Below are 13555 nucleotides of genomic sequence, written 5' to 3' on the forward strand. Positions count from 1 at the left end.
CAGGTATGCTGTACAGTTCAGTGGTTATGATTCATAAGTATGTTATCATGGATGTTGGGTTATTTTTAACGAAACATTTCTTATCATACGCTGGCCCCAAAAACTTAATCTTGTTTTTCCTGTTTGTATAAAATGTTTGAGTGGCTTCATTGTCAGAACTGATCTTTGTTCATGCTTGGACTCAGTGATCTGCCTGAAACAGACTGCTTCCAGAGGCTGTTGGGTACAATATGTGAAGCCCATTTCTGGTGTCCCGCTCTGATATTGCTGGAATGTTGCTAAAAGCAGTGTAAAACCATACTCACCACTCACTCACTTGTTTGCTCACTCGCTTGCTCACTTACTCAGTCACATCATAGGCGGTTGTGATATGGGTCACAATCTGCTGACTGAATGCATTGCCCCACTCATTAAAGTTAGAAAATGGCAGCAATATCGTCCTGTTATATTATATGAGATTTATCAGATCACCCTGTTGTTATATCGGAGTCATCAAGACCAAATGAAAATTTCTATTTCTTTCCTTTGATCTCTTTGAAGTCAGTCAAATAATTCAAGTTGCACTTGAATAATAGTTTTGAATCACTGGGTGCATGACAATATATCTCTAAAATAAAATGGCCTTGTGATTTGATTCAAACAGACACTTCAAAAGGCTGATAAATCTGTTCATTCTGCTTTTTCACAGGTCCTCCTATCCGAAAACCTGGCGTAACAATAGAAGGAAAAGAGTTTCCCAACCATGGTCAGGAAATTCGGTTGACATGCAATGCAACAGGAGGACCTCACATACCAGAGGAAATTGACTGGTTTAAAGAGGGAGATAAAATAGACTCTCATAAATACCCCAATATTTTAATCACAAAATATCGGTCATTACGTGATCAGTCATTAGTCAGCCAGCTAATCATTGATCACAGTAGAGTGGAGGACACGGGCATGTATATCTGCCGCAGCTCAGACGAGGAAATTGCCAGTTTAAAAGTGACAGTTATGGTTGGTAAGTGAACATGGCTTATATCTAAGGATTATACAAGAGAGGTCATCTTAACATTGCCAGATAAACTCCTCTTAAATTCTTTAATTATCAATTTAAAGACATCTTTTCCGGTACAGTTGCAAATTAAAATGCTCCATTCAGCGACTGACTCCCGTAGGGCTCATTAGCTGTAGCTGCTGTGCATATGAAGATGCACAGATTGTAAATAGCCGGTGAACGTTACATCACCAGCTGAAGCTGAGTTTTTCCACTATAGCTTTAGCTTGTGCCAAAATCTTTTGAGATTACTATCTTGGTTGGCACTTATTATCACTTTTCAAAAGATTCTGGAATTATTACAAAGTTTATTTATAGTGGATCTAATTAAACTGAACAGACATTTGCTAGACTTCCTTTTTGGACTAGTGGCTAAAGTCACAGACTGTGACTTGTTTATGCATGATGTAGTTAAGGTTTGGTTTACATTACCGGTACATACTTTTGATTAGAAGTGTATGGTAAGATAATTGATCTCTGTATAAATATTTTAGGGCAGGTGAAATAAAGAAGAAATTCATGACACAGAATGTTCCACAAAGTGGTTACTGGAATATCAAACAAATTTCCATGACAGAAGACAGTCCTGACTGGAAGGAAATGGGACACACTGCTCTGTGTGTTAATCTTTTAAAAAATCATTCAGAACCAGAATGCCCACTTGAAACATGTAAACTATGATCAGCTTCTGTTAAAGGACTGAGATGACTAAGGACACAGATTTCGCTTGTACATACGTGTTAAGCCATGCCAGATGCCAAAAGGGGTCTTTGTATAGCTGATTATTTGTATAGCAGACAGGTTACCTTCAGTCATGGTTGTACTCTGTATCATCACAGTTGCATGTACCACCCCTGAGGAAACAAGGCCCAGTTTTTTAAGACACAAAGGGTGTTGGGGTAGCCTAGTTGTTAATGCATTCCCTTGTCATTGCTAAAAACAAAGGTTCAGTTCCCCAAATGAGTACAGTGTTAGAAGACCATTTATGTTGTCCCCTGCTGTGATACTCCTAGAAAAGTACTAAAAAGAGCGAAAACAAAACTTTCTCACTTTCAGACTCCATAATTCATGTTCCAGATAAAATTATGTCCTTAAATAGAGACATGAAACTTAGTATAAGGGGTAGAGTACCCCTGCTTGTGGGTTGTATCAAAGTGGAAAGAAAACATTGGAGATCCGTATAACCATGTGGACACACAGTCATACTTGCTTCAAACAGTTTTGATCAAGCTATCACACACATGCATTTTCAGCATCTGGTTATTATTTGCTCCTATTTTTATCTTATTTTGAAAAACTTTATTTATCAGTGTTACAAACATTCCTAAAATTTCAAGTGAGCTGCACTGTCTTCCTACTCAACTTAATTTATATTGTATCTATTTTTGCTTTTGTTATATATATATGTCAAGTCTGGTGTCATCAGTACTAAGCTCACAAAATAGTGATACTTTTGTGATTAAGTTTGATGTTATGCATGCTGTGGTCTGCAAAATTGAATTGGGTTTTATGATAGGGGTGAGATGGGAGGCGAGAACAAACTGACATCACGAAACACAATGGCAACAATATTATTATCAACTTTATTTGTGACAATGGTTTTCAAGTCTTGTATTCCATAGTTTCTTCTGTATCCTGAAAATTTGTGTCAGGTTATACTATTGGGTTCTCGAACTGAATCAATGGTACATGTAGGTTCTTAACTGATTCACAGGTAGGTCTGAGAGAAAATGCACAGTTGATTGCTATCGTTGCCAAGTGCGAACACTTAACTTTTCTAAAGCATATGAAGCCAAACCATATTTGTGTTTCACAAATGTGATTGCGATGTGATTAATATGTGCAGCAATCGAAGAATGCTTGTGACTTGGAAAACAGTAGGTACTATTAGGGATTGTTAACACAGTCCAAGGTTTGTGATAATGTAAATAGAAGACATGTATGTGCTTACCTTAAGAAGGATGTTGCTTTAATTAATGGTTAAGGTATTCACCTTATAGGCTGATGTTCAGGGTTTGATCCCTCTTATAAGATTTCTTATTGGGAAGTTGATCACTATCTGATGAATTTGTTATTCTCTTCTGTTTACAGCTGGATCAGTGAATAAGAAAAGAGGTAGGGATCTACAGTATCTAGTATTTTTTATGTTTTCTTTGGTTAACATGTTTTCCAGATTTTGCTTTTTACCCAACATGTAGTTTTATGTGCTTTGCTGTATATTAACCAAGTGTGGACTTGTTTGTTGGCTTTGTTGTGGTTAGTGCTGTTAAAGACTGGTTCAAATTTGGATGGCATCAAACAAACTTTTTGAATTATTATTATTTATTTCATAGTATCTTCCTTTTTGTTTTGGAACTTTTGAGAAATCTTTTAGTTAAAGTTCTGTTGTACAGTTTACTGCTGGCATATAAGAATGTGGCATTGTAAAGATGTGCTTTTTAGATATGCTATTATTCTATTGTATTGTTATTTCATTAATTTAAAACATGTTTTTAACTTTCAAAATGCCACATAGGTATTTTGGGGTAAAGAATGGATAATCTTCAAAAACTTTTCTGTTTCTGTAAAATTGTGGATTATTAAAGTTGTTTTCTGTTTGTCTGCTGATTAGGGTAATCATTAATGCATGTTTTCCCAAAAGCACTAACAGTTACAATCAGCATAGTACCATTAACATCTTCACCTGCCATTCTTATGAAAGACTGAATGACTTGCATGGTTCATCCCATTGTCAGGAAACATATTTCATTACTCGTGCTAAGATATATGTCTTTACATTACCTAATGCTCTCCATTTTTGGTAAATGAGGACAACCTGGGGATGTAATATGAGGGATATATTTACCCAGAAAATAAGAAAAAATGAGAGATATGCCAAATATTTGCATAGCCAGGAAATACATCAACAGTGATTAGAGATCAGCATAGTGACCAATGGAATTATAGTATACAGAAGAACTCCTTGCACCCATGTATACTGTGTGGTCAGTGACTTGTCTGTTTTCAAAATTCTCTATTTCATATTTATTGTAGTATGCACAGGCATAATGTGATGTGAAGATATTGTGATTTCTCTATAAATTATTGGATATCACATAGATAAAACTAATTTGCAATATATAATGAAGTAAAAGCTGTTTCAATGATAGTGAATGAAATTCATTCTTGATTAGCCTTCTCCTCCTTGTCATTTGTAAAGATTGTTTTTTAGAATGAAATCCTTGTTATGTGGTTGAAAGCATTTTCGGTAAAATTATCTGTCTTTTTTAATAAATGTCATCATAAATGAAGCATTAGGCCAAGTAAATTTTGTGTACATGTCCATGTCTCAAAAGATATCACTTGGTAGATGAGAGTTTCCTGGTTTCAAGTTTTTGACTAGTAATGTTTCACTATAATCACTAAATATATGTGTAGAAAGAGGGAAGTATTTGATTAAATTTTGGTTTGAGTTATGTTTGTTCTTTTTTGTTGCTGATAATAACAGAAATCACTTGTGACCATTTGGTAACATGGGTGTGACTTGTTGACTATTGCGTGGCTAACTGGTTGACTTTCTCTCCCCGCTGCTTACAGTACCGCGACCCGTGGATCCCAAATCTCAGTCCAACCAGCACGGAGCACGATACAGTCAGTCTACATGTTAACTGTGCTTCAGTATCGTAGTGTTGAGTCTTAGTAGCAATAACCATAGCACTTAGTTTATTTCAAATATTTACCGCAATCAAAGTGCTACAACCAAGAATACTAAGTACAGTGAATAAGTATTTCCAGATTTGGTAATAATGAATGCAGCATGCATAGCACTGAATATTTGGCTTTTTGATTTTTAGTTCTTTTTGCATTCTGTTTCCTTACAATATGGCTTCAGAATTTTGGAAGATACGTTCCAAAGTGTATTAATATTTGGATGTAGAAGGAAGGAACTCACATGGTAAACTATTGTAACACTGGAAATGGTTGTAGCAGTTGATATGGTTTGTTTTGTTTACTTTAACTTCCGTCACCAGTTTGTTGCACAGTATTTCAAGATCAAATGTGTACATTGACATCTTACTATCATGCATTACTATGTATGGAAGGCTATGGCAATCTCATTATTTGGTCACTGAAGCAGCTACATGTGTTTTGTGAAATGCTACAGTTATTTATAAAATTGTTAAGTGAATATAAACTTTACACTGCTGTGAAAAAATAAGTAAACTGTAGAAGTTCCTTTTATCAGCTCCATGGCTGAGTTGTAGAAATAATGAGCCAGCACACTTTTGACACAAATAACAAGCTATTAATTTCTTAAATCCCAAGAGAAACTGTCCTGAAAAACATGGTTAGTGAATTTGAAAAACATACATTTCTTAAGAACACAGTTTCTTATCTCAATCTAAATTGATTTTGAAACAATAGGTAATTACATTGTGACAGAGTACGTAGTCAGTGTTTTTAGATGGCTTTCAGTAGTTTATTCATTTTGACACATGGCCAGTGTTTGAAATTATTTTTAGTTTGAAAGATTATTTAAAGATTGTATTTTATGACTTCTAATGTGTCATGTGCATCAGATTTGTGATCTGTATTTCATCTGTACCTATGTGAAATATACTTCTTCTGTGCGTATAGTGCTTCATTGTCTTTATGTAATGATTAACACTAATAGAAGTACAGTAGATGTGCTTACTGTTTCTGTTCCTGGTTCGTGCATGTGTTTCTAACAGATAAGAAGCTTGAATGCACTGATGGAGGTTGGATGTTATGAATTATGTTAATATCCTAGAAATATTCATATCAAATGCATGGAAGGAGGTTGTATCAAGTGCATATTAATTTCTTTTATCCTAACATTTGAAAAAAAATACAAGGTTTGCTGATTTTACATTAGAAACTGTTACCAATCTGTCACCATTTTAAGCTGTAATTGCTGTACATAACCACGTGACTCGCTGACAGTATGAAAGTGTGCATTTAATCAAGTGCATGGTGAGAGACCATGATGTAAAGTATGTCAATAGTATCCTCTTCATCTTATGGTTGCAGACATGAAATATAGTTTTGTCTCCTGGGAGTAACATGATTTGTTTACAATCAGTAAATGGACTCTTAAAGTCTTCAGATATTTACCTGTTTAAGATTAGTTACAAGTCATGCTTGTCATGTCTTTGACTAAAAAACAATTATTTTACCCACATTGGAGAACAGATATTTCTAATACAGTTGAGCTGTTTTGCAGCAAATAGTTTTCTGGTAGTCTAATCCACACAATAATACCAAGAATTTGTTTACTTACAGTTACACTGTAAAAATCATTTCAAAGATGTGATGTGAATGACATTGACATTATGTTGAATCATGGCAAAAATATAATCATTATCTTGAGGTATCATCATGTCCAAGTATTTTTTTTTTCATTGGATTAAAAATTGTTTAAATGGTTACAGAATTATTCTGTGTTTCAGGGACAGGTTCAGGTTCTACCTATGGTCCACACCAAGGTTCATCAGCCTCTGGGCTCTTGTTGGAGGGATCTGCATGGATTGCATTTTTTGTCTACACGTTGCTCTACCCTCTTTGTATGCATGTGATATGATGAGGAGACAGACAGAGGAGATAGAACTGGTGCAATAACAGTGCCTTGTTAAGTTGCTGTGCCCAAGGCACACTACTTCTTGAGGACCATGGACTTGGTGCCACACCATTGGTTGACAAAGTCATGTGACTGTCATGTGATATCAAAATCATTTGGCTCCCTGTATGGTCATATGATGATATGTCATACTGTTTATCTGGGTTAAAGATAAGTGTATATTTTACAAATTTCATAACTTATATTTGTATGTAATGACTTCATTAATGTTTAATCATCTCATCATTTTTGTGTCTCATAATGGGAACTGTTTTGAATATATGTTGCATTTAAGATATCATCATGTGGCATGCAGGTCCAGTCGTGTCCATGAAATGTCATGCCAGGAACTGCATTTGTTTCAAGTGTGTGATGAAGCAACTGTGACAAATCAAGTGTTTCATGGGAAAAGAACATGCAATGACTCCACACCAATTAATCAAATGAAGACATTTGATTGCCTGTGAAATCCAAGCCATGGAGACAAAAATTGTTGAAGATGTGAATTAATCACCCTGCTAATTGGAAAAGACTGTATTTTCATAACAACATCATGCATACCTTGAGAGAGGGTCACACAAACCAATTCAGCTTGTGAGTAGCACTTCAACAGAGAACCACTGGCACCAAAAGGTTTCAAACAGTCTTCGGGAAGGCAGCATGGTGTGATTGATGAAGTGGTGAGACTTTCAAATGGGTTGTGTTCAGAAAGGACTTTATACAAAGCTGAGGGAAGTGGGATTAATTGCTGCAAATGATTGACATTATTACCAATATGCATGATTTGTCGCCATCTTTCTGCATGTAATACATTCATGAGGCCAAAATGTGTTTGATATTTAAGTTATGGATTTTCTTGTTTCAGATCATTTTCTATTGAAAACCATTTTTGCATTTGTTTTTTGCTTCCTTTATTGTTATTTAAATAAATAGTAAAATTGATCCAAAATTATAATTCAGAGATTTTGTTCCAGAAATTGGCAATTCTTAAAGATGTTTAATATCAACTCAAGGTAGGATAAATTAAACTGATAAAAACCTCACTCAGAGAATAATTATCATTTCTCTAATCATATTGTAGAATTATGATGATTATGTTATGAAAAACATCATGAAATGAATGCAAGCTAAGACTTAACTAAGTCACCTTTCAACAAAAGACAATGTTATGATTTTTAGAATCAATGAAAAAGAAAATGATAAATGGAATAAAGTTCATGCTGTCACTTTCTTTAGTCCAAACATGTTCCATATATGATTGAAATGTAAGATTAATGAATCATTCAAGCTTTATGTACATTACATATCTGTTTTTGCTTTTGGGGTTTTTTTTTGGTTTGTTTGGTTTATTTTATTTTTTGGTTTGTTTTTTTTTTTTAAAACAAATGTTCCAACATGAAAAGGATTTAATATTGAGTAGGAAAATATGTTCAGCAAAATTCATGGGGAAAAATCATTCACAAAATCATCTGAAAGGTTTTATCTGGAGATACCTGCAGTAATCTAAAGATCTAAAAGGTATGAAACAATTCATACAGGATACATTAGATATAGAAAACAAGTTGTGAAAGTCATGTATTATGTTTTTGAAATCTGTGACTAATCAAATTGCTGCTTTCAAGATATTTCTCACAAACTGGTTATTTGATTTCTAATATATTTAAGATATTTTTTTTGACATTGACATTGCTTTAGGTTGCTTTCTAAGATAATATTGAAGGGAAGAAGTCGTTTCACAGATACTGACCTTACGATAGTATAGGACAAAGGTCTGGGCTTGCAGTATTTCGTGGTGCATCAGTAGCATGATAATCACTTTACAAGAGTAAGAAGTTTGTGTAATACTAAGTTGTGTAAGATAGTTGCATTAATAAAGTTTCAGTAGACAGTTGGTCTGAAAGTCCATGATGCAAATTCTGAAACATCAATGGCCTTGAGACATGAAAAAACCCAATATGTGATGTTCTTTTTGTACATAGAGATTTATATGAATATATTAGGAATCAAATGAATACAAGTGTACATATACCCCTTTGTCTCTGTCAAAATGGTTTTCATTCAATCATTTTTATCTATTTTTCCTCATTGAACATGAAGTCTCCACAGACTAATGTTTAAATGTTATAGGTAACCATTTTTAGTGTTGCTTTTCAAGTTAAAGAGAGCTAAAGCTGGCTGTGTGGTGATGTATGCACTTTGGATATTTGTTAACTCAGTATATGATGCACAAGCAAATACCAGATATGTTGCTTATTTTTGAGCAAACTTTGGTACTGAGTGAATCTGGGATATTCCAAATTGTTACCACAGTTGTTATGAATGAACAAGCATAATTTCAATTCTTGTGAGAATTTCTGGGAATTCATTGTTATGTATATTTTTGTTTCTGATTTTCATGAAATCTTTTTTTATTGAATCTGTGTGAATCAGATTGAAGGACTAAAGAACAACATGCACAGCTATGATATTGTCTTTAGCTTTTGATATCATCATATGAAAGATCCATTGAAACTCACTGACACTGAAAGTGAAACGGAACCATTTATTATCCAATACAGATACTGTAATGGTATAGGTAAGAATTATATGTTATGTGTGAAATAGCTTAAGACATAACACAAGTCTAATGACTGAGGTTGTTTAACATTGTTTGAAAGGTAACAATGTAGAAAGTCTATACTACTGAACCAGTTCACACGTAGTACTTTTTTATACCTGAAATCACCTGTGAATTGATGGTTCTCCGTTTTGTGTCCAGGGAGTATTGTTGTGTTACAAAGAACCTAACAGCCCTGTTTACCACCCACTTCTGTTAGTATTTATACTATCACTTTGATGACTGCTTATGTGTCACCCTACCTCATTGTGTTTATGTTGTTATGTTCAATGAGGAAATGTTATTCAGCTGCAGTCACTTGTGCAGTATATACTCAAGTATGTGTTATTTATATTGGTACACATTTGAGTTGGTTCATCAACAATTTTGTTCTACCTTAGAGTGGGGCTAGTATTCATTTAGCCATTAGTAACAGCAACTACTTCATTTCAGCATCACTTGTCCATTTGTTCATTGTTCTGAACTGCAGGTGCTTGATTGGCTGTTGCTTGTTATATGATGTGAATATTGGTTAGAAATAATAGGCAAAGCGAAAGAGTGAGTTTTGAGAGATGCAATTGATTACATATAGTATCATATGTATTAATGTTTCTCAGGAACCACTGCATAATATGAAAGTAGCACATCACTTCATGTTCTCATGAGTAATTAATACAATTTGAGGTACATCTTTTTAGGACAGACTTATGTGTCAAAATGTTGAGAATTCTGCTTTTGTTCAGGTCTGTTCAACATCATACTATTTTTATCACACCTTCATTGGAATGCATGTCTTTCACAATTCAAAAAGACTTTTTTGGGGTATATGTCGTACAGCAAGCTTACAATGTAAGCCACCTGTATTTAGCAAGGCAAAGCTGAATATTGTTTATCCTGAGTTTCTGCTGAAAGGAAAACTGACCATTGAGTTTGTTAAATGAAGGACAATTGTGTTAGTCTTCTTAGCATGGACATTAGTTTGTTCTGTTTTCTTTTGAGATGTTTTAAAAATGTAGTTGACAGATGTTTTCCATTGGTGAAAACAAAATAGCAACTTTCACCACCATTGAAGAGAAGGAATAAACAAAATAGAATCTTGATACAAGGTACTGATATAAGAATAGTAATGTAATTGTAAGAATTTAGTTGTGATGTAATTCTAAGACAATAAAGTGGAAAACAAAATGTTAACTGTTATTTGCATTCAGTGTTGATATATATTTACAAGTTCTACATTTCTAAATATACTGAACAGCAAAAGAAACACAAGTTTTCAGAATGTGAAATTTCATAAAAGTAAGCATTCATGTTAATGTCTCCTATTTCAAAAAATGACAAAAAGCAGAGCTGTGTTTATTTTGCTGTTCAGAATAGATATCTGGGCAAATATTTGACAAAACATTGTCTTTTCCAAAATCTTGTTTCATTTTAATTTCAGGGTTCGATCATATTATTTCATTGTTATAAAAGGTGAATACAATCACTGTACATTTTTGTAAGTCATTGCCATATTTAATACCTTCAAGCAAAACATGACTCTTTATAATGTTATTAATTTATCTGTCGTTGTTCAACCCTTAAAATCAGAACAGTAAACAGTTCTGCCTTTAACAGACTTGAATTCTTAAAGTATCATAATCAGTGTCATGTTGTGAAACAGTGGCAGATTACTCTTGGACAGTTGCACACACAATTGAGCTAATGTCATTGCTTGTGTGTGTAATGTCCACCATTTTTTAAACTGTACGGTAGTTCCTATTTAAGTACAAACTCAGACATTTGTGGTCATTTTTATGTGGAATGAAAACTGATCAATAATGACATTTGAAAGAGAAGAAAAGCAACAAAGACAGTTTAGGCTTTGATTGTCATAAGTAAGTTTTACTCTTACACAACAGACATGGTTCCTGATAAGATCCTGCAGTACATTTTCACACATATGGTTTCTTCTGTAATTAATGGTTGTGTTTTTCACAATCACTTTTTATATCTTCAACACTTTACAGTTTTTTCCTCTTCAGTTACTTCTCAGAAGATCCCGAAAGATCAACAGTCAGATTGTCAATGGTCCCGAATTCTGGCTGTAGGATCATTCCAATTTTTGCTTTGTGTAAGCGTTGAAGTTTTTACATCAATGTTTTTCAAATTATATGATTATTTGGAATACTCTTAAATTAATGTGGCTGAGCTGTAGACATCTTTGTGCTTGTTTTTACTGTAGATTTCTACCAAGGGGTAGTGATTCCAAATTGCAGGGTACTAGTTAAGAGTTTTGTAATATTAGCTTAAAAGTTAAAATGTCTTCATGCATCTAAAGTTAATTGTGTTATCATTAGAGGTGTTGATGGAATTTTGACCATCACTGTCCTTTCGCTACATTTTAGACACCACTGGGTGCTTGGAATTCTCAGGGATATTATAGGAAGTATTTATCGACAACACAGATTTTGTTAATCATCCCAAAGATGATTCCCTGCAAGAAACTGATTTTTGTAGTGGTTTTTTCAAGACTGTTCCTGGTAACTGAAGCATGATATATCTTCCTCTGGATAGAGCCATCAGAAAGATATATGAGTGACCTGAGGACATGGTTACAACAAGGGTTAACTCTGCCTTTTACTGCACACAATCTTTGGCAGACACAAGTCTTATATGTAAACTGATAAGGTTTTGAGTCTTTAGAAGGCCTGGGTCAATAAAAGTCTACCTTTTTGTTGATGGAACACAGCTGTAGCAGTAGACTGTTATACATACTGAAATATGTCTTTGGTTTAAATGGAATGTAAAAGTTTCTGCAAGTGCATGCAACTTGCTTATCAAGGTAGCCAAGGGCATGTGTCTTTCTGTTGTAAAGTTGTATTGTGCTGGACATGACCTAAGTAAAATCTTACTTTCTTACAACGTTAAATGGACTTGAACAACTGTCTTACTTTGTTAAGTAACATGTGACTCTCAGATTTTTTGGTCATAGGTTTGCTGCTACATTCTAAGGTTTAGAATACAATTTGATTCCTTATTTATGTTTTATGAGGTAAAATGACTTTGGTAAAGGCTAAGATTGTAGTAAGGGTGTATTTTCAGTTACCCTCTGGAAATAGAGGTTAAGTTGGTGCTTTGTTTCTCTTTGCAAGTGTTATGACCTTGTTCTAGTTTGTTATATTTCTTAAAGCATATCCTATAAAGAAAAAGGTTCATATGTGTGGCGGCTGATAGAGGAATCTTGCAGTTACCATTTCTGTTGTATATTTGAATCACATAATGTAAATACCTCATGATTTTTCAACTCTATATTTCATGGTATTAAGAGACATAGTCAAACTAATTCTAGTTTCCTGTATACATTGATATAAGATTACAGAAATTTACTTTTAGAAGAGGAGAAATGCAAAGACAGAGATTTCAAAGATGATTAGAGAGACAGAAAGCTTATAGGCCAAGCAGTGTATTATACTATTCATACCATTGAACCATTTCATCTTGTAAGTTATCTGCCCCTGATCTGTATTCTTACTGTGTAGAAACAGATTGGTTGAATAAAATCTTATATAGAAACATGATTGTGTTTTGTGATCAGTATTCCTGTGTGGATATAATGATAGTGTCTATTTGTATCCACAAAGGTGCATACTCAAGGAACTACATTTATCACAGACGCAAAGTTCATGGGAGGAGATAGAACTCTTTGATAGAACTCTCCGAAGAGAAATGTTTTTAAGGCTGGTTTTGATTGTCTCAAGGGTGGGGGATACTTTGATGTACTGAGGTAGTGAGTTCCATAACTGTTGTGCTGCTACTTTAAACGATCTGGTAGTTCAGTCCTGAGTTTTATACTGCAAGTAGGCATTGGTTTTCAGACCTTTCCGTGCTGTACCATTCAAACAGTGGTAGGCAAAACACAAGATCTTCAAGTTGATCCAGGCTTCTATCGGTAGCCAGTGTAGGGACATCAACAGCTGTGTTGCGTAGCATGTACAACTCAGTATGACCTGCCCTATTCTTTACCCTCTGGAGTTTGTTCAGCAGTTCCAGAGTCAAACCATACAAGAGACTGTTGCTGCAGTCAATACAGGACATAATGAGTTATGGGACTAATATCTTCGTTACGTGTTTGGTAATAAGATGGTGGATATTACAAATGCTTCTTACATGGCAGTAGCAGGTCTGGCACACTTCATTAACTTGGATCTACAATGACAAAGGAGTGAGTGAGTGAGTTAAGTTTTATGCCACACATCAATATTCCAGCGGCGGACTGTAAATAATCGAGCCTGGATCAGACGATCCAGTGATCGACAGCATGAGCATC

At 34.4% G+C, this 13555-nt stretch overlaps 1 protein-coding gene across 1 annotated transcript in view; it reads left to right on the top strand.

Annotated features, from left to right (window-relative positions):
* LOC137277791 (zwei Ig domain protein zig-8-like) overlaps positions 1 to 6666 on the top strand; it is a 65378-nt gene extending 58712 nt beyond the window's left edge. The window contains exons 5-8 of the mRNA XM_067809721.1: positions 689 to 1000; positions 3128 to 3151; positions 4613 to 4666; positions 6487 to 6666. Coding sequence (XP_067665822.1) covers positions 689 to 1000; positions 3128 to 3151; positions 4613 to 4666; positions 6487 to 6617 — 521 coding nt within the window. The 3' untranslated portion in view covers positions 6618 to 6666. The remainder of the gene's footprint in view (positions 1 to 688; positions 1001 to 3127; positions 3152 to 4612; positions 4667 to 6486) is intronic.
* The last annotated feature ends 6889 nt before the right edge of the window (positions 6667 to 13555 follow it).

Source organism: Haliotis asinina, chromosome 3, assembly GCF_037392515.1.
Source record: "Haliotis asinina isolate JCU_RB_2024 chromosome 3, JCU_Hal_asi_v2, whole genome shotgun sequence".
NCBI lineage: Eukaryota > Metazoa > Mollusca > Gastropoda > Lepetellida > Haliotidae > Haliotis > Haliotis asinina.